At 36.5% G+C, this 20,731-nt stretch overlaps 3 protein-coding genes across 4 annotated transcripts; all 3 read right to left on the reverse strand.

Moving 5' to 3' along the window:
- Positions 1–2,181: 2,181 nt before the first annotated feature.
- On the reverse strand, positions 2,182–6,584 carry LOC104103161 (heat shock 70 kDa protein, mitochondrial-like). The gene is made up of 6 exons (XM_009611049.4): positions 6,362–6,584; positions 4,798–4,874; positions 4,631–4,709; positions 3,947–4,513; positions 3,240–3,860; positions 2,182–3,109 (listed from the first exon to the last, which is right to left on the reverse strand). The coding sequence occupies exons 1-6, from the start codon at positions 6,434–6,436 to the stop codon at positions 2,483–2,485; spliced, it is 2,046 nt and encodes a 681-aa protein (XP_009609344.1). The 5' UTR covers positions 6,437–6,584; the 3' UTR covers positions 2,182–2,482.
- A 2,027-nt stretch (positions 6,585–8,611) lies between these two features.
- LOC104103162 (heat shock 70 kDa protein, mitochondrial) lies at positions 8,612–12,381 on the reverse strand. The gene is made up of 6 exons (XM_009611050.4): positions 12,167–12,381; positions 11,174–11,250; positions 11,005–11,083; positions 10,331–10,897; positions 9,631–10,251; positions 8,612–9,500 (listed from the first exon to the last, which is right to left on the reverse strand). Exons 1-6 carry the CDS (start codon positions 12,239–12,241, stop codon positions 8,874–8,876), a joined length of 2,046 nt encoding a protein of 681 aa, XP_009609345.1. The 5' UTR covers positions 12,242–12,381; the 3' UTR covers positions 8,612–8,873.
- A 1,310-nt stretch (positions 12,382–13,691) lies between these two features.
- LOC104103160 (uncharacterized) lies at positions 13,692–17,257 on the reverse strand. Of its 2 annotated transcripts, XM_070187558.1 has the most exons (5): positions 16,542–17,257; positions 15,663–16,446; positions 15,415–15,494; positions 14,919–15,183; positions 13,692–14,380 (listed from the first exon to the last, which is right to left on the reverse strand). In XM_070187558.1, the coding sequence occupies exons 2-5, from the start codon at positions 16,423–16,425 to the stop codon at positions 14,106–14,108; spliced, it is 1,383 nt and encodes a 460-aa protein (XP_070043659.1). In that variant the 5' UTR covers positions 16,426–16,446; positions 16,542–17,257; the 3' UTR covers positions 13,692–14,105. The 2 variants fall into 2 exon arrangements, with proteins under 2 accessions (XP_070043659.1, XP_009609343.1); XM_009611048.4 differs by having other exon boundaries at positions 15,663–17,255.
- Between the last annotated feature and the right edge of the window lie 3,474 nt (positions 17,258–20,731).

Consider the following 20,731-nt stretch of genomic DNA (forward strand, 5'->3'; position numbering starts at 1 on the left):
ATATTAACAAATTCATTAAACGTATACAAAAGTCAAAATCAGAACTCAGAACTCAATTACTAACATGATAATATCTCTTAGAGCTCCATGTCGAAACGACTAAGAAATTTATTAAATATGTAAAAAGGTTAAATATTGTTACTAACAACAATGGGTAGGGTAGTGTGTACGTAAACTTTACATCTACCCTGGGGTAGAGAGAAAGGTTGTTTCCAATATAAACCCGGCATTCTTCCCTCCAAAAACTCTCCACCTTGCTCTTGGGGTGACTCGAACTCACAACCTTTTGGTTGGAAGTGAAGGGTGCTTACCATCAGAGCAACCCACCTTGTCTAAATATTGTTACTAACATGGTAATATAAATCTCTTAGAATGCATAAAGCTAAGTTCCGATCTTGGCTCGTGTCTAGGTGGAGATAATGATTTTGGAAATAGAAACCTGTGTGAATGTCACTTGTGTGGTGTTTACTTTTATTTATTGGTCCTGTAATGTAATGTTGTTTTGGTCGCAGGTTATTATCAGGGTCCTCCTCCTCCAGTGATGCCACCGCCAACATATATATGCTGCTCCTCCACCTCGTAAAAACAGAGGTTTTCTTAAGGGATGGTAAATATTTTTTACATATTTAATAAACGACCAATATAATGTTTGTTTGTTTTAGCTACTTCTACATATTTATTTAATTCTCTTGCAGCTTGGCAGCGTTGTGTTGTTGTTGCCTCCTCGACGAGTGATGCTGTGATCCCTCTGACCTCTTCCTGTTCTAAGATGCAGTCATGGGAATTAGTCCTTTTTTTTGGGATTTTATGCAAATAAAGTATTTAGGATCAGCCAACTTCGTTGTATATTTATCATGATATACATATTACATTTTCTTGATCATTTTGTAACTTATTTGGGATTTCTACTATCATCTTCTTAACATCATTGAAACCATATTGTGGAAGAGGTACAATTTCATTTATAATTCTTTCCCGCTTGCCTTTTAGGCTTTTGCTTAACTGAAGGTGTCGGACAGCCCTAGCCAAAAAATTATGAGCATCAATTGCAAAATAAAAATGATTAATTAACGGATTTGTCTATATTTTTCAATTAACTTGAGTAAATCACATTTATATAACAAATAGTTAATTAATTATCGTAATAATGGAATAGATCAGTGGTCAATGAGATCTCAGTTATGATGTTCTTCAATCATAATCCTCGTATCTTTCCATATATATATATATATATATATATATATATATATATATATATATATATATATATATATATATATATATATATTCTTCACGTGAGATGGCTAACTGAAAATTGGCGAGATCCGCTGCTTCTCCTTTGTCAGCTTCTGCATGAGGTATTGAAAACGAAACTACTAATCGTGATGACTGAAATATTTTTTTACTATTAATCGCGATGACTTTGAAATATTAATTCATAAAGATTATAAACGATCACGCAAGCTTTTAGTTTTGATCATATGTAAGTATCTACGGTAAGTATGACTTAATATTGTAGAATGTTAAGAAATCAAGCTAAAAGGTAACAATATCAAAGATAAAAACAAGAGAGACAAAAGAGGATAGCTTTTCTTGTTTCTTACAAGTGTATCCAAATGTATATAATGTGATGCCCAAATTCTCTATCTATAGGATTGCGTGAGGTAAATACAAAAGGATATGAATATGATATTAACCATTGAAATCAAGGATGAATAATAGGAGTTACAAACATTAGTAACAGAGTAGCTGAAGTTGTGAACATAAAGTAAAATAGTAGTAAAGAGTAATATTTCTAGAGTAGTGGATGCAAATGGGCATTCACTTTGTCTGAATCTATTAAATTACACCGAGTATACAAACAAAAAAACTCTTATCAATAAATAAACTATACAATAAACACTCCATCCATTCCAATTTATATAATCATATTTGACTGGGTACCGGCATATAAGAAAAAAAAGACCGACTTTTGATGTAAGGCTTACTTTGAATAATGCCTTGTGAAGGCACAAAATAGATACCATGTTAGCTAATATTAGCTTTCAAAAAGAAACCACCATCAAAGTTATACCTCAGCAAGCGACAAGGCCTCAACTATTGTCACACTATGAGCTCAACACACTGGAGATTGCCCCAGAACATGCCAAAGAACAGAAACTTAGAAAGGCAAGGGGAATATAGTCATATACTCTACTCTATATCTTGTGAAGCAATTTATTTTGGCAACAAAACGCAAGGTTCGCCTTCACCTGCGAATGCGATCACAAAACTTCTACTATTGCCTAATCATAATGAGGTTGGCCTCACCCCTATACTTGGAGAACAAAAAAATCAGAAGTAAGCAGTTCACATCAACTTTTTAGTTATACAGCATACTAAGGGAGAGTATAGGAGGTTGACAAAGAAATTTTCATTTCGACAACAGAATGAGATCTAAACCAACTCCAACGGTGCCATCTTCAACGTTCCCTAAGATAATCTACTTCTTTACTTCCTCATACTCGGCCTCGGTGGCTCCCCCTTGAGAACCTCCTTCAGAGCCACCTCCAGAGGCGCCTCCGGCACCACCGGCCATATGCTGTCCAATCTTAGAAACAGCCTTGTTTGCTACATCAAGCTTTGATTTGATTTCATCAATGTTAACACCTCCCATTGCTGTTCTCAAGTCGGAAACAGCTGTTTCAATTTCTGTAGCCACCTCCTTGGGGACCTTGTCCCTGTATTCATTCAAGCTCTTTTCAATACTGTATATGGTAGTGTCTGCACTATTCCTGATATCAATCAGTGCCTTCCGCTCCTGATCCCTCTGGGCATGCATCTCAGCTTCCTTGACCATCTTGTCTATCTCATCTTCTGAGAGTCCACCAGACGACCGAATAGTTATCTGCTGTTCTTTGCCAGTGGCCTTGTCCTTTGCAGAGACCGTGACAAGTCCATTTGCATCTATGTCAAATGTGACTTCTATCTGAGGCATACCCCTTGGTGCAGGAGGAATACCAACAAGTTCAAATTCTCCCAGCATCTTATTATCAGATGCCATCTCTCGCTCACCTTGCAAGACCTTAATGCCAACCTGGGTTTGGTTATCAGCAGCAGTAGAGAACACCTGGAATAACAAGATGAGAGGCAGCAAAACTTAGAAGCCATGACAAAAGAGAGACAAATCCTGCCCATATAACTGAGAATATAAGCAATTGCAAAGATTAATATGACACTGTCAGAACCTAACAACTTACCTGGCTTTTCTTTGTAGGTATGGTGGTATTCCTGTTGATCAGCCTGGTAAAGATACCTCCCAAAGTCTCAATACCTAGAGACAATGGAGTGACATCCAGAAGCAGCAGCTCTTTCACATCACCACGGAGTATACCACCTTGAATTGCAGCTCCCATGGCAACTGCTTCGTCTGGATTTACACCTTTGCATGGGCTCTTGCCGAAGATCTCAGAGACAACATCCTGCACCTTAGGGACACGAGTCATACCACCAACAAGGAGGACCTCATCCACCTCTTTTGTCGATATTCCAGCATCCTTCAAACAGTTCTTGCAAGGATTCCTTGTCCTCTCAATTAAGTTGGACACCAACGACTCAAATTTGGATCTTGTTAAAGTTATATTAAGATGTTTAGCCCCTGATGCATCTGCTGTGATGAAAGGTAAATTAATTTCGGTCTGTGTGGTTGATGATAGCTCTATCTTAGCTTTCTCAGCTGCCTCTCGGAGTCTTTGCAGGGCAAGCCTGTCTTTTGACAGGTCAATTCCATCTGTCCTTCTATACTCATTCACCAGAAATTCCAACAACGCGTTGTCAAAATCCTCTCCTCCCAAAAAGGTGTCCCCATTCGTTGCTTTGACCTGAGTAGTAGTTAAGAGGAGTCTGATAGTCAGAAGAAAAAACAACAAGATGAAAAACATAAGAGATCACAAAAAAATTCAATTACCTCAAAAACACCATTTGATATTTCCAAAATAGAAACATCGAAGGTACCACCACCAAGATCAAAGACTGCAACAAGACCTTCCTTGTTGTTCATACCGTAAGAAAGTGCTGCTGCAGTAGGCTCATTAATAATCCTTTGCACATCAAGGCCTGCAATTCGCCCCGCATCCTTGGTTGCCTGCCTCTGAGCATCATTGAAATAAGCTGGAACAGTGATCACAGCTTTATTTATAGACTTCCCTAGATAGGCCTCTGCAGTTTCCTTCATCTTTGTTAAAATAAATGCTCCAATCTGACTTGCGGAATACTGCTGTCCATTGGCTTCAACCCAAGCATCTCCATTGGGAGCTCTCACTATTTTGTAAGGAACCATCTTCATTTCCTTCTGTGTCTGGGGATCATCAAACCGCCTACCAATTAGACGCTTGGTGCCAAATACGGTATTTGTAGGATTGGTGACTGCCTGACGTTTGGCCGGAGTACCAACAAGCAATTCCCCCTTTTGGTTAAACGCAACTACTGACGGAGTGGTCCTAGATCCTTCAGCATTCTCAATCACTTTAGGGTTCTGCATGAATAAAAGCATCAAACCATGTCTAAAATTCACCAAAACCAACTCAGTCTGCACTTAAACAGTGATCCCACAAAAGAACAAGTTTAACCCATTCCTAATGAACTCTCTTACCTTGCCCTCCATTACTGCAACGCATGAGTTTGTTGTACCCAAGTCAATCCCAATAATCTCATTTCCAGCAGGTCTAGAGCTGCACCATATGAAAGATGAGTTCCAGTAGAAAAGTAAATATCATCATCTTACAGAAAGGTGAAAGAGATGAGACATAAGGCAGTTACCAAAACGGTCTGGCTAGACCAGCACATTTGGCACCACCAAGTGTTGGACACCATGACGGCTTAGTGTTCGAAGCAAACTGCAGAAGCCATACATAGTACCCACATAAGCAAAAGTTTATTTTTCAACAAAAAAGTTCTCATCTTGATTTAATTTTAAGTTTAAAAAAACACAGCAAAGTTCGCATACGAGAATTCACTAACTGCGAACAAAGAATACGTATGAATGTTAACCAGTCAACGAGCCGGGCATAGACAGCATCAACCAAGTCATTCTTACAACAGATAGATGCATTTCACCAGATGAACTAAAGAGGATATCACTCCACATTTGTCTTAACAAACAAAATGATAGACTTCTCCCCACTTCAAGAAAACGCATTAGGAGTTACAAACACATTTTCCTCCCTTGATAGAAATCTGCCTAGCAAGCATGCAAATTTCACCATGCTACTCAGAGTGGGTAATCTCCCAACATGACACATGATACCCATCACAAAGGCAGGCTCCCTTTCCATCTCCCTCAGGAATATATTCCACTACCTTCCCTCAATCCCAAACTAGTTGATATCAACTATATGAATAAAGCAATAAGGACATTTCATCCCAATGTTATATCATTTTTCTTCTAAGGTGAATTATGAGTTCCCTAAAAACTATATGAATCCAGCAACCAGGGCCATTTCATCCCAATGATATATCATTTTTCTTCTACAGTAAATATGAGTTCTCTAAGAGTGTGTTTGCTACTAGGGAAAACGACTTCCCGGAAAATATTTTCCATGAGAAGGTCATTTTCTGGTGTCTGTATGACACGTCATTTTTCCATGGAAAAAATTATCCATCAAAGGGAGTAAAATGAGTTCCATCACTTACGGTCAGAAGTCATTTTACTTACAACTATCTTAACTTTTAGCTTCATATTATTTATTTCAACTAACACTTACACATTATTATCAATCTCTAGTACTCAAAAGTTTCATCAAACACTCTCCAATTTGTTTTTCTGTTAAAATATATTTTCCACTCACCAACCAAAGACCAAAAAATATTTTCTAGGAAAATGACTTCTTTCATACCAAACACACCCCAATATAAAAGCAATGACCAAAAACAAATAGTACTACAAACACTTCTGGTTGATCAGAACATGTTTGGTGAGAATCCCTTTTAAATATAAAAGCCAAAAGACGACTGCACCTTAGTGATAACTTCAGAATATAAGATTAGAATTCGAAACCCCAATTTTTTGGGAAAAATACAAAATTGGTGAATTGGCCAAAACTATTTGCATTTGCTAGTCAAAAAGTGTATAAAATATGCATATTATATGTATATGATATACATATATAAAAAAATTATACATTTTATTGGATATTATTTTTGGGAGGACTACAAATATACATTTCTCTATTTTTTTTAACTACAAGGGGAAAGTAAATGACAGAATATTTTCACTAACAACACAATCTGATCTAACATCCAAAAATACTGAAATGATTAAAGATTAAACAGATAAAAATTGTGAAAATAATTGAAGGATAAGAAAGAGGAAGACTTCACATACAGCTTTATAAGCAGAAAGAGAAGAAGTAGCAATGTCACGGCGACGAAGAGATCTGAGCAATACGGCGGCCGCCATCGGAGGAAACAGTAAGGAACGACGAGCTTGCAGCTTCTGTTAATGGAGGCTAGGGTTTAGGGTTTTAGAAATTATTCCAGTAGTCGCTTCGGGAAAGGGAAAATATAGGTGGCGTGGCGGTGTACAATTAAACTACGACTGTGTGAGAAAGTTCTAGAGGTATGTGATGTCGCCTTCTATACTCTTCTTTTTCCTTTGTTTTTCTATTTTTTTCGTCCATAATTTTGTTTTTTGAATAATTTCCTTCTCTAATAATTGTCTAGTCAATTAGTTTTGTGACTCATTACTATATTTTTATTTTTGTGATAAAATTTTCAAGAGACCTTTATTTTCACATGTCAAAATTTAGAAAATAAAACACAACTGTATCACTTTCTTAATTTCTTCTATTCAATATAAAAGATAAAATATATGTGTACAAAAAAAATCGATAAACCGCACCAAACCGATAATCCGAGTCAAACCGGAAAAAAAAGCCAATTTTGATTTAATTTGGTTTGGTATTGAAAAATAAAACTCGAACATAATTGGTTTGGTTTGGTTTGGTTTGGTTTTAACTAAAAAAAGTCAAACCAAAACCAAACCAACCCGATAGTACATTTATATAATTTTAAAAAATATTTTATACATATAAATATTTATTGTAATGTAATTTATTAAACTTTTTCACAGTTTTATCTTTTAACGTATTATTTCAAGTTTAGACTTAACATTCTTGAATGGTAAATAAATTTTATAGTCCATAAATGTAGTAACTCAAACAAAGTTCAAATCAATACTAATGCTAACAAAAGAAATTCAATTCAATACTAGGAATAACGATATTTATGGATAATTATTATAGTTTTACATTGATTTATAATGAAAATGCATAACTTAGTTTATCTTTTTCTTTAGTGCTTAGTTATGTAATTAATATTAGTACTTATTAACTATACTTATTTTAACATGACTATATAGTATTTTTAGATTATGTTAATTTTTATTATGGCTTATTAATTAACAATATTTGTTTTATGTAATTTTATTACTTTATCTTTGTTATTGAATATTTTAGTATAATGCTATGACTTATCTCATATTATTGTGTTAGTTTCTTGGAAAAACACATTATATAGTTGTATTTTACTAGGACTTAAGAAATATTGGAGCAGAAGTTACATCTTTTATGCTACGAAAACTTTATAGGAAAAAAAAAACCGAAAACCAAAAAAAAAAAATGAAAAACCCGAGAAAATCGAGATTGAAAAACCCGATTTTATTGGTTTGGTTTATGAATTTAAAAACCCGACACCATTGATTTGGTTTGATAATTAAAAAATTCGAACCAACGTGACCTACGTACACCCCTACTTGACACCAATTGCTTTGCAGAGGGCAGCTCAATTCAAACCTGGATCAGAACCTTAATTTTTATAAAACAAAACTTTATATATATATATTTTGAAGCCTATTTTCTAACTTTTTTAAAATACAAAATTATTAATAATTTTTTATAGTCAATTTCTTCTAGTAATTTTTTAATTGATAAAATATATAGCTAATTCATTTAATTTCCTTTGGTTAATGACCTTAGATTAGATTTTACTAATTTTAAATTTGAAAAATGTCTTTTTCACATATACGGTCGTATGCGTACATGAAAATGGATCTTTAAAAAGTGGAGTGATCTAGTTGGTAACTAGCCCGAAACAGGAGTTCAATTTCTTCCTGTTATTTATAATAGTACGATACTGTCATTTTTTTTAGAAGTATTAGATCGTTTTATTTGAGATTTGTTTCAAATTGAGCTTAACAATTTTTGTCGGTTCAACATATATTCCCAATTTTAGCTTGCCTTAGAATGCAAAGTTAGTATAGAAAATAGTTTTTAAACAGAAACTAATTGAGTTCGAAATGGATTGAACTGTTTTCGAATTTAAAGGGGAAAAAACAGCCAATTCGAACTGTCTTCAGAAATCAAAATAGCTTACTTCTAAAGAGCTGAGTACAAAAGTGATTTTCTCTTTTAGGTATTTGAGTAGTTTTCTAAATAAAACACCACTGAAGTGATAATTCAGCAGGCGACAAGGGTCTGGTCTTAATTGCTGTGGCACTAGCAGCTCGGCCACACTGAAGATCAGTCCAGAAACACAACCAAAGAAAAGAAACTTAAAAGACGAGGGAAGCAGCATATTTCCAATTAAGTGATTTATTTGACAACAAACAGCATGGTTCCTTTTCACTTGGTAATGCGTTCACAAAAATTCTACTATTGGCTAATCATGGTAAAGGTTGGTCTCGTCTCTCGACTTGGAGAACAAAAAAATCACAGGCATAAGCAGTTCAAATCAACTTTCTAGTTACAGAATGCTAGGGGAGAAAATTTCATTTCAAAAAAAAGAATGAGTCTCAAAAACAACTCCAATATGCCATCCTCAGTGTTCCCCAAGAAATTCTACTTCTTCACTTCCTCATACTCGGCCTCAGGGGCTCCCCCTTGAGAACCTCCTTCAGAGCCACCTTCAGACGCACCTCCGGCACCACCAGCCATATGCTGTCCAATCTTAGAAACAGCCTTGTTTGCTACATCAAGCTTCGATTTGATTTCATCAACGTTATCACCTCCCATTGCCGTTCTCAAATCAGAAACAGCTGTTTCAATTTCTGTAGCCACCTCCTTGGGGACCTTGTCCCTGTACTCATTCAAGCTCTTTTCAATACTGTATATGGTAGTGTCTGCACTGTTCCTGATATCAATCAGTGCCTTCCGCTCCTGATCCCTCTGGGCATGCAACTCAGCTTCCTTAACCATCTTGTCTATCTCATCTTCTGAGAGTCCACCAGATGATCGAATAGTGATCTGCTGTTCTTTGCCAGTGGCCTTGTCCTTTGCAGAGACCGTGACAAGTCCATTTGCATCTATGTCAAATGTGACTTCTATCTGAGGCATACCCCTTGGTGCAGGAGGAATACCAACAAGTTCAAATTCTCCCAGCATCTTATTATCAGATGCCATCTCTCGCTCACCTTGCAAGACCTTAATGCCAACCTGGGTTTGGTTATCAGCAGCAGTAGAGAACACCTGGATTAACAAGAGGAGAGGCAGCAAAACTTAGAAGCCATGACAAAAGAGAGACAAATCCTGCCCATATAACTGTGAATATAAGCAATTGCAAAGATTAATATGACACTGTCAGAACCTAACAACTTACCTGGCTTTTCTTTGTAGGTATGGTGGTATTCCTGTTGATCAGCCTGGTAAAGATACCTCCCAAAGTCTCAATACCTAGAGACAATGGAGTGACATCCAGAAGCAGCAACTCTTTCACATCGCCACGGAGAATACCACCTTGAATTGCAGCTCCCATGGCAACTGCTTCGTCTGGATTTACACCTTTGCACGGGCTCTTGCCAAAAATCTCAGAAACAATGTCCTGCACTTTAGGGACACGAGTCATACCACCAACAAGGAGGACCTCATCCACATCTTTTGTCGATATTGCAGCATCCTTCAAACAATTCTTGCAAGGATCCCTTGTCCTCTCAATCAAACTGTTCACCAAATTCTCAAATTTTGATCTAGTTAGAGTTATATTAAGATGTTTAGCTCCTGATGCATCAGCTGTGATGAAAGGTAAATTAATTTCAGTTTGCGAGGTTGATGATAGCTCTATCTTAGCTTTCTCAGCTGCCTCTCGAAGTCTTTGCAGGGCAAGCCTGTCTTTTGACAGGTCAATTCCGTCTGTCCTTTTATACTCGTTCACCAAAAATTCCAACAATGTATTGTCAAAGTCCTCTCCTCCCAAAAAGGTGTCCCCATTTGTTGCTTTGACCTGAGTGGTATATAGTTAGAGGAGTCCTAAAAAACAACAAGATGAACAACATAAGAGAACACAAAACTGCTTCATTTACCTCGAAAACGCCATTTGATATTTCCAAAATAGAAACATCAAAGGTGCCACCACCAAGATCAAAGACTGCAACAAGACCTTCTTTGTTGTTCATACCATAAGAAAGTGCCGCTGCAGTAGGCTCATTAATAATCCTTTGCACATCAAGGCCTGCAATTCGCCCCGCATCCTTGGTTGCCTGCCTTTGAGCATCATTGAAATAAGCTGGAACAGTGATCACGGCTTTATTTATAGACTTCCCTAGATAGGCTTCTGCAGTTTCCTTCATCTTTGTTAAAACAAATGCTCCAACCTGACTTGGGGAATACTGCTGTCCATTGGATTCAACCCAAGCATCTCCATTGGAAGCCCTCACAATTTTGTAAGGAACCATCTTCATTTCCTTCTGTGTCTGGGGATCATCAAACCGCCTACCAATTAGACGCTTGGTCCCAAATACGGTATTTGTAGGATTGGTGACTGCCTGACGTTTGGCCGGAGTACCAACAAGCAATTCCGCCTTTTGGTTAAATGCAACCACTGACGGAGTGGTCCTAGACCCTTCGGCATTTTCAATCACTTTTGGGTTCTGCATGAATAAAAGCATCAAAAGATGTTCCAAATCCACCATATACTAGCTCGGTCTCAGGAGTTAAAAGAACAATTTTACCCTAGGCCAACGAACCAAACTCTTACCTTGCCCTCCATCACTGCAACACAGGAGTTTGTGGTACCCAAGTCAATCCCAATAATCTCATTTCCAGCAGGTCTAGAGCTGCACCATATGAAAGATGAGTTCCAGTAGAAAAGTAAATATCATTCATCTTAAAATAAAGTTGAAAGATATGAGACTTAAGGCAGTTACCAAAACGGTCTGGCTAGACCAGCCAATTTAGCACCACCAAGTGTTGGACACCATGACGGCTTAATGTTTGAAGCAAGCTGCACAAGCCATACATAGCACCGACATAAGCAAAAGTTATTTTTTTAACAAAAATGTTCTCATCTTGATTTTAGGACAAGGACAAAAAAACAGCAAAGTTCTCACACGAGAAAACCACTAACTGCCAAAAATATATATTTCTGAATGTCACCAGTCACCGAAGCCGGCATAGCAGAACTCCACGTAAGCACATACCAGATGAACTAAAAAGAACTTCACTCCATGTCTATCTTAACAAATAAAGTGATAGACTTCCACCCACTTAAGGAAAATGCATTAGGAGTTACAAACACATCTTCCTCCCCTGATAGCAACCTGTCCTAAATTTCACAATCCCACTCAGAGTGGGCAATGTCCTAACACAACACACAATACCCATCACAAAAGTAAAGGCTCTGTCTCCCTCTCAGAAGTATCTTCAATTAACTATCCCCCAATTCCAAACTAGTTGATATCAAATATATAAATCCAGCAATCAGTGGCCATTTCATTTTATAAGTCATATCATTTTTCTTTTACAGTAGATTATGACTTCTTTAAAACTACATTTTTTTCTAAGCCCAACGCTTATCCTTATACAAACATACAATCACTGTCCAACAACAAAAGTAATGACCAAAAACAAATATAAACAACAAACACTTAAGGCCCATCTGCGCATACTATTTCAGTATTTGCAAATATTGAACTCCTAAGTTGGTCAGCATTTCAAATGTAATATTAAACTAGGTTTCCACTAACAAATTAGCACCTTAGTGAAGTTCAATTCCAGAATTTAACATCATAATCCAGTTTTTTTTTTTTACTAACAACACAATCTGACCTCAAATCACAAAATATTGAGAAGAGTAAAGATGAAACAGATAACAGTTGTGAAAATAATTGAAGGATAAGAAAGAGGGAGACTTTACATACAGTTTTATAAGCAGAACGAGAAGAGGTAGCAATTTCACGGCGACGAAGAGATCTGAGCAATACGGCGGTCGCCATAGGAGAATACAGTAAGGAGACAAATTGAGCTTGCTTGATTGCAGCTACTGTAAATGGAGGCTGTTTGTTGCTAGGGTTTAGGGTTTTAGAGAAAGAAAAAGGGATTATTCTATTCTACTAGTAGTGGCTTGGAGAAGGGGAAAGTAAGGTAACGTGGCGGTGTACCATTAAATTAAACTACCGGGTCAGAAAGTTCTAGACGTATGTGATCTCGCTTCCTTTCCTTTTCTTTTTCCTTTTTTTAATGCATTGTTTCACTTAAATATGATCAACTAATGTATCGTTTTACTCTCAATTTAAATTACACACTTTTCTTATTAGTTAGTTTAAAAAATAATGATACATTTTTATATTTAAAAATAATTTAACTTTAAACTTTTCATTTTACCTATTTTATCCTTAGTGATAAGCTTTTATAGACACATAAATATTATGGCTCACAAAGTTTTTGTCTTTTAAGTTTTTAGGACCACATATTTCAAAAATTATTTTTTTTAATTTTGTGTCAAGTAAAACTAAATCGTATAAGTTAAAACGGAGAGAGTAATTAGTTATAATATATTAATATGATTTAATGTAAATATAAAAATTAGTAGTGATAGTTGTACTCCAATGTTAATTTATTCTCTCGGTTAAGGAGTAGATAAATCTCTAGAGCATATTTTATTCAATTATATTTGAACTTGTCTTATTCTAACAGGCTTTAAAAAGTTAACAAGAAAAAGGACAAAGAAAGATCAATTAAGTGTAATGAAATGAACGAGTTATTATAATCCACTAATAATTAGGGGTGTACAAATCGAACCGAAAAATCGCACCAAATCGAAAAGTCAAACCAAATCGATTAAAAAACTCGATTATGTTTGGTTTGATTTAGTTTGGTATTGAGTAAAAAAAACGGAACCAACCCGACATATAAATATATAATTTTTATATATACGTTTAAGATTTTATATAGAATTTTTTTTAAAAAATGTCTAGATATATTTGGGATTCTCTTGCGGGATATAAAATTTAATAGAATATGAATTGCTTCATATTTATTGACCTTAAATACTGTGTTGTATGATCACTTTCTTATCAAGTGTTACTGAAATGTGCCTATCTCTTTGTTCTTCCATATTCATATCATATGTTAAGATCTATTAAATTCTTATATCTTTTTCGAATGTGAAGTGATTATTAATATTTAGGTATCATATTGAATTTTATGTTTAATTACTAAATTCGGTTAACCTGAAAGTGTACATCAACAAAAAATTATTGTTAGACGACTAAAAAATAACTATTATGTGTTACTAATAGAATTCTCCCATAAGAATATTTTAATCGATATTATGTTTGTCATTTTTTTTATTTTTTTACTAAATATATATTTACTTATCAAATATTTAACAAAGTAAGATTGAAATACTATTTAAGTAACAAAAAACCCAAAAACCTGACAAAATCGAACCAATCCAAACCGATATAATTGATTTGGTTTGATTTTGATAAAAATCGAACCAACCCGGTCCCTGTACACCCCTACTAATAATAATGGTCTAACATCAATCTCTAACTAATTAACTAACCTGATAGGCAGAACTTTGCTAATACAAGTTTTACAATTTCGAAATATACTGAAACAAGCATACTTTTAAGTGTTTTATTGGACCTATTCATCAATCTAATATCTAAAACTAAATGAAAGAAATTAATAGAACATTGATTTGCCGACTCTCGCCCTTGCTCGATTGATGGGTTTTGCAGTCAAACTCCCGCTTTTGCACTTGAAGGCCAACTTCCGTCCCGCTTGAGATAACCTTTGCTTGCTTCCGTTACCTTTTGGAGAGAGTAACGGCAATTTGTTTCCTATCCCTTTTCAATACAACTGCTGGTAACCTCCCTTATCATTTCTTTCCCTACTACTACTTGTAGTTCTTCTAAGGAAGGATTTTTGGTTGAGAGACCAACTTCTTTTCATGTCTCTTCTTCTCTTCCAAGTCACAAAAGAAGCATAAAAAACTGGGAAAAGGAAGCACAAGAGGACCAACAGTATTAGAGCCACACATAGCAACATTACATTGTGGAACCCCTCCTTCAGCTCAGGTTCATTTTGGTTTGTCCAAGGAACACCTCCCACATTCATCCCAAACACTGTCATAAACCAGATAATGCTAGTGAGTAGTGACATCAGATACATGCACATATAATGCTTCAAATGGAAAAAGGACACCACTGTCCACTAAGTTCCTGCTATGTGTGTGACGGAACCAGAAATTTATACTAAGGGATTCAAGAAAATTCTAGGATGTCACACTTGGAATTTGAACTATGACCTAAAAGCAATTTTGAACCTCCTTTACTAGTACTATATTTGAATTTTTCTTTATGTCAAAAGGGATTCAACAGCTTACATATAACAAAGAAAGATCATTTTTACTCTATTTGCACAATGTAGTTTTCCAACGAAAGGGGTTGAACCCCCTTGACACTACCTACTTCCGCCACTGACCGGAGCGCATTGGGTTGCTACTATAAGCCGTCGTATCTTGCAATTTCGCAAGAGGCTATTTTCACACGTGAAGTCGTGACCTCTTGATTTTACTGCTACAGCTCTTACCGTTGTACCAAGGCTCCGTTTAAACTCTAACATGATGTGAAATTAATGACAAAAGTTACTTAAGAAAATTACCTCCAGTTACTACTGACAAGGGGAGAAACATGATGGAGAGGAAAGAAAGGTAGTATAGTTTTCTAGTTATTTGGTCAGCTTGCCAACTTTCAAGACCAGTCTGTATTCCTGTAACTCTATTTGCTATAAACCCAACATTCTCTTTTAAACTTCTCAGTTGACCAATTATCTCTTCAAGGATGTTAAGATCATCACTAGCAAACCAATCTTTTGAAGAACACTTCTCCTTCACTCTTGGAATTACTTGCTCCCCATATGCAATCACCTACAATAACATTAACTAATAAAATGAAAACATATGTCTAGAGTCTAGAGTAAACACATCCTCTTGGTTTTTATAAACTGAAGTAGTATTATTGCTTTCATAGTAACTATGTCCTATGTTGCTCGGACTCTCGGAAAATATCGTCGGGTGCGTGTTGGATTCTCCGTGTATTTTTGGAGAATCCGACACGGGTGAGGCAGTATTTTGGGGAGTCAGGACTAAAGAAACTACCTGGAGGAGGCGCTGCGAGTCAAGATGCACCTTTGGGAATCGTCTGTCATCCAACATTTGTTGCTTTAAAGCAAAACCACCTGCAACCAAACAAATATTAGGAAGCAAGGCAAAAAATTTCTATCCCCTTGGCATACTGAAATTTAGAAACACTAGTCTGTTTCTGTTACTACAAAATAAGAAAATCAGCAATAGCAATAGGAACTCTAGTCTTTTTTCCTTACTTTAATATCTATATCAAAATGTACCTTTGTCTAATTCCAGTTCAACAGAATCCAACTCAATTTCCAGCTTAGTTACAATATCTTGAAGGTGATCAACATGCGTGTCTATAATATGAACGACAAGATTTGACAGGGATTTAGGGACCGGATTATCAGCCTCCTTAAAATGATTCATCATCAATAGAAAATCAAGAACATGTTCCTTGATAACAATCCCACCCCTTTCCTTTTGTTCAAGAGGATCATAATTTGGACTTTCGACTATAGGAATCTCCGATAAAAGAGACTCATTTCCAGGGGAGAAACACAATCTTGGAATACGGCCTAATGACACAGTGATGACCAAATTCTCAGTAACTCTTGCAGCGATTCGAAATGTAAAGTTGCTAGATGCAGGGCCAGGTGAATTAACCCGAAAAACTAGAGCGCCATTAACATGCGCGCAAAAGGGTCCATTGCTAACTAGTGATAGAATGTCTTGGAGATTCAAAGGTGGGCAAAGTACATCTATAAGATACTGTGCAGATTGTGAGAGTTTTTGGTTCCATTTTGGAAGCTCAACATGATACCAGCAAAATTCTTTGCCTCTTCCTTCTGATAAATCCCATTCCTTGTCAAAATAATTCCCTTCTCCATCAAACATATACGCTTTTTGTCTTACACCACCCGAAAAACTTGAGCAAATGTAGGAATTTTCCTGAATATGATTGTGTTGTGTAAGTTCTCTATCCGTTTCCTCTCCTTCATCCTCTCCTTCCGCGGTCAATTCTTTGCTAGTAAGCTCCATGCATTAGCGTAGCCAGAAATTCTGACGAGAGGATGCAAATAGAACAACAACAACAACAGACTCAGTATATTTCCAACGGGTGGGGTCTAGCGAGGGTAATCTGTACGCAGACCTACTTCATGAAGGTAAAGAAGTTGTTTCCAATAGACCCTCGGCAGGGATGCAAATACAACGCCATGCCTAAAATTCAAACATTTGAACCTGAAAGAATTTTTGAGTCACCTTCATATTCAATTCTTGGCGAGTCAGCACCATCGCTCCTTAGCTAACTCTTATATATACGCCGAAAACAGCAAATCATAAAACAAAGTCCAATAATTTACATAGTTGAACAATCTTGATATTCCTTTAAAACAAAACCAGAAAATATTTCAGGTTCAATACCAAAAAAGGTAGCAATACTTTTCCCCAAAAACAAATCATACCAATTATCACATATTATCCACATAAAGATAAATAATAAGAAATGAACAGGATTATAGAAACTGCTATATCAATATGACAATATGCATCATCTTCTTCTTGTTAAACTGCTTGTTAAAGCTGGAAAAGTTATAGGCCTCTAATGAAGTGGCCTCACTTCCATTGATATTTCTGTTTGACAATGTTACAAAAATATCGGATGAAGATGGGGCATTTGCTTAATGAAAGGGTCAAATTTATTTGTAAAACAATAAATAATGAGTTAAAGTTTTGTACACCACCAAGAATATTGAACAAACAATTGAGTCTTGAGAAAAGCTTTAATCCGTCAACCATTGATATTACAATGGTGCAGATGGCATCAAGACAAGTTGATGTTCTAAATGTTGATTCAAAACTAAGAAATCACAACATGAAATAAGGTTTTCAATCTGTGACTACTTCTTCAACCGCCAGAAAAAATAGTTCTATATAGTCGCTACAAAAGTTAATAATAAAATAATAATATTATTATTTTATTATTATCATTTTGTGACGACTAAGCTTTCAAACGACATATAGCACTAATTTTATTGGCAACTAAAGAGGTCGCCACATATCGTCGTCATATTTTTTTCCCTATAGTAACAAAGATTTTAGGTAGGTCGCCATTACAAATAAATAGCACTATCTTTGGTGGCGACTAAAAATATCAACCATGAAAAATTATTTCTAGTGCTCTAATAGTAACAAACATGAAAGTGAGTTGTTGAAGCCAAGTAAATTATTCTTTAAAGTATTACTTTTCTCATAGAAAATACTGGCTAATTCGAATCATTTTTATTTTACATATAATTTTTTGTTAAAATAATTCGCCAAGGCGTGGACCACAAATGTCCGCAGTGAAAATTTATTTCTTTTAGTGCCTTAACAGTACCAAATATGAAGGTGAATTGTTGAATTCAAGTAGATTATTATTTGAAGTAATACTTTATTATTAAAAAAAGTTGGCTAATTCGAATTTTTAATTTTATTTATATTTGTATAATTCTTGTAAAAAATATTCGCCAAGGCCTAGAAAAATATGAATGTGAACATCCATGTTTCATTGTTATTCTTATTTTACTATAAGTTTTTGTGACAATTTGCCGTGGTTCGCAGACTTAGCAAATTTTCTTGTGTGTAGTATCATCCCGTATGAGTTTTCTTCAAGCCAAAGGAAGAAACTCAAAAGGGATTGTCAAGATTATTATTGGGATGAACCATACCTTTCCCGAATTTGTACGGATAAGGTGATTAGGAGGTGTGTACAGGAAGAACAGCAAGGTGATATTCTTAGGGCTTGTCATTCTTCGCCATATGGTGGTCATCATGGTGGAGCAAGAATGGCGGCCAAAGTGCTTAGTTGCGGTTTCTATTGGCCCACTCTTTACAAGGATACTAGTGAGTTAGTGAAAAAATGTGATGAATGTCAACGGGCCGGTGGAATTTTAAAGAAAAATAAAACGCCCCTCACAACCATTTTGGAGATTGATATTTTCGATGTGTGGGGCATTGACTTCATGGGCCCTTTTGTGAGTTCTTGTGGAAACACATACATCTTGGTCGCGGTAGATTATGTGTCCAAAATGGGTTGAGGTCGTTACTTTACCCAACAATGAGGCGAGAAGTGTAGTGGCTTTCTTCAAGAAGAATATTTTCACAAGGTTTGATACTCCACGTGCAATTATAAGCGATGAGAGATCACACTTTTACAACAAGGCTTTTGATACTTTTCTTAGCAAGTATGGTATTACTCACAAAGTCACGACTCCCTATCACCCACAAGCTAGCGGGCAAGTGGAAGTCTCCAACCGGGAGATAAAGAGTATTTTGTCTAAAACGGTGAATGCTAATCAGACAGATTGGTCCAAGAAGCTTGATGATGCATTATGGGCTTATCGGACGGCTTACAAAACACCTATCGGAATGTCGCGATATCGGTTGGTGTTCGAAAAAGCTTGTCATCTTCCGGTGGAACTAGAGCACAAGGCAATGTGGGCTCTAAAGAAGTTGAATCTTGATTGGAATGTAGCCGCTAACTTGAGGGTTGCGCATTTGAATGAATTGGACGAGTTCTTGTACCATGCTTATGCGAGTTCGTCCTTGTACAAAGAAAAGATGAAATATCTTCATGACAAATACATTTGGAACAAAGAGTTCAAGGTGAGCGATCTTGTATTGTTGTTTAACTCAAGGTTGAGGATGTTTCCCGGGAAGCTAAAATCCAAGTGGAGTGGTCCTTTTGAAATTGTTGGTATGACACATTTTGGTACATTAGACTTGAAGAACAAAAACAATAAAGTATTCCGAGTCAATGGTCATCGGGTGAAGCACTACTTGGGCAAGGTTGGTGATAGCCACGTGGTGGCGGTCATTTACTTTACTTGAGGGTATTTTGCGTCGTGCCGCGACGTTAAATCAGGCGCTTCTTAGGAGGTAACCCATGCACTTTTCCTTTTTCTTTTGTAGTTAAGTGTTATTTGTGTTCTAACTTGATTTGAGGTGTGCTACATGGATGAGTGTGACTTACAAGAAAGGTGGATAAGAATATGGCCAAGTGTTCAAGATTGTGCGGACCGCACTTTATTTGTGTGGATCGTACATTTCTATGCGCCATGGAAGAAGAGCATTGCGACCGCACATTTCTCTTGCGGACCACACATTTGAAATGTTAAAGAAGTGTCAAAATACCAACTCTCTGAAGTTTGAGCTTATCAGTGCGGAGGACGATCTGCGACCGCAAGTGAAATCTGCGGCCACACCTGAAAATATGCAGGCCGCACATTGGGTTCTGAGATAAGTCCACTAGGTGACAGAGTGCGGACTGCACATGAAAATATGTGGTCGCACTCGCTTCTTTCCCCTTCTCAAATAGTTGGTATAAATAGAGGAATATGTCTCATTTTACACTTTTCCCTCTCTGAACAAAACACTGTTGCTTTGTTGATTTTTTTTGAGAGATTTTAACTATCCTCACACACAACTACCTTGATTATTCACCCATTGCACTCACTCTACCTGGTATGCTTCAATCTCATGTTAAATTTTTGTGTTAGTTGAATTTTTAGATTTTTACTTCTTTTAAGGCCATCTGTTATTATAGCTCAATTATGTATCCATGTGGGGTAGATCTGAACTGGGTAGACTTAATACATGGTCTAATGGAGTTGAGTTAGTAAAATTTTATGTCTTTACAATGTTTCCATGTCTATTTGTGCGAGAAATTGAAAAAAAAAAACTAATTGAGCAAAATATGATTGTTCTTCACTTTTTGAAATATGCGGCCGCACTTGAATTTATGCGGTCCGCAGATTGGAAAATTGGGATATTTAGTGCAGCAGGGATCAGCCCATTCTCTGTCATCAGAGACTCAATAGTTTTGTTAGTCTAAAATGCACCCGCAAGTTAAAATGTGCGAACCACACTTCCTTTTTGCGGTCGCACAACAAATATCTGCGGACTGCAACTCCTATGTGCAGACCGCAGACCCCTTTACCTGCAGACATGTGTGATACTCATAACCCCACTTTGTCCAATTATTTCTCCCTTACCTACATAAGTCCTGAATGTGTTGAACAATGAATTGCAACTAACAATCTTCTTTATTTTGATACAGACAATGGTTCGATTAAGAGGCCGAGGCGACACTTCAAAGGGAAGAGGTGGAATCTTCTTGGGGTCGAGGTAGAGGTACCTTGCCCCTTGTCCAGCCTAAGACCATCAGGAAGAAACCACAACCGTAGAGGGAGAGGTTCATACCTCTCCGAGTCTAGATCCTATGTCCCGTCTAGGGAAGTGTCAGAGGGCAACTCAGCCTATGTTCAGGAGGAGCATGCAGGCATACAATCGAGGCCGCAGGGGA

Source organism: Nicotiana tomentosiformis, chromosome 10 (assembly GCF_000390325.3).
Source record: "Nicotiana tomentosiformis chromosome 10, ASM39032v3, whole genome shotgun sequence".
NCBI lineage: Eukaryota > Viridiplantae > Streptophyta > Magnoliopsida > Solanales > Solanaceae > Nicotiana > Nicotiana tomentosiformis.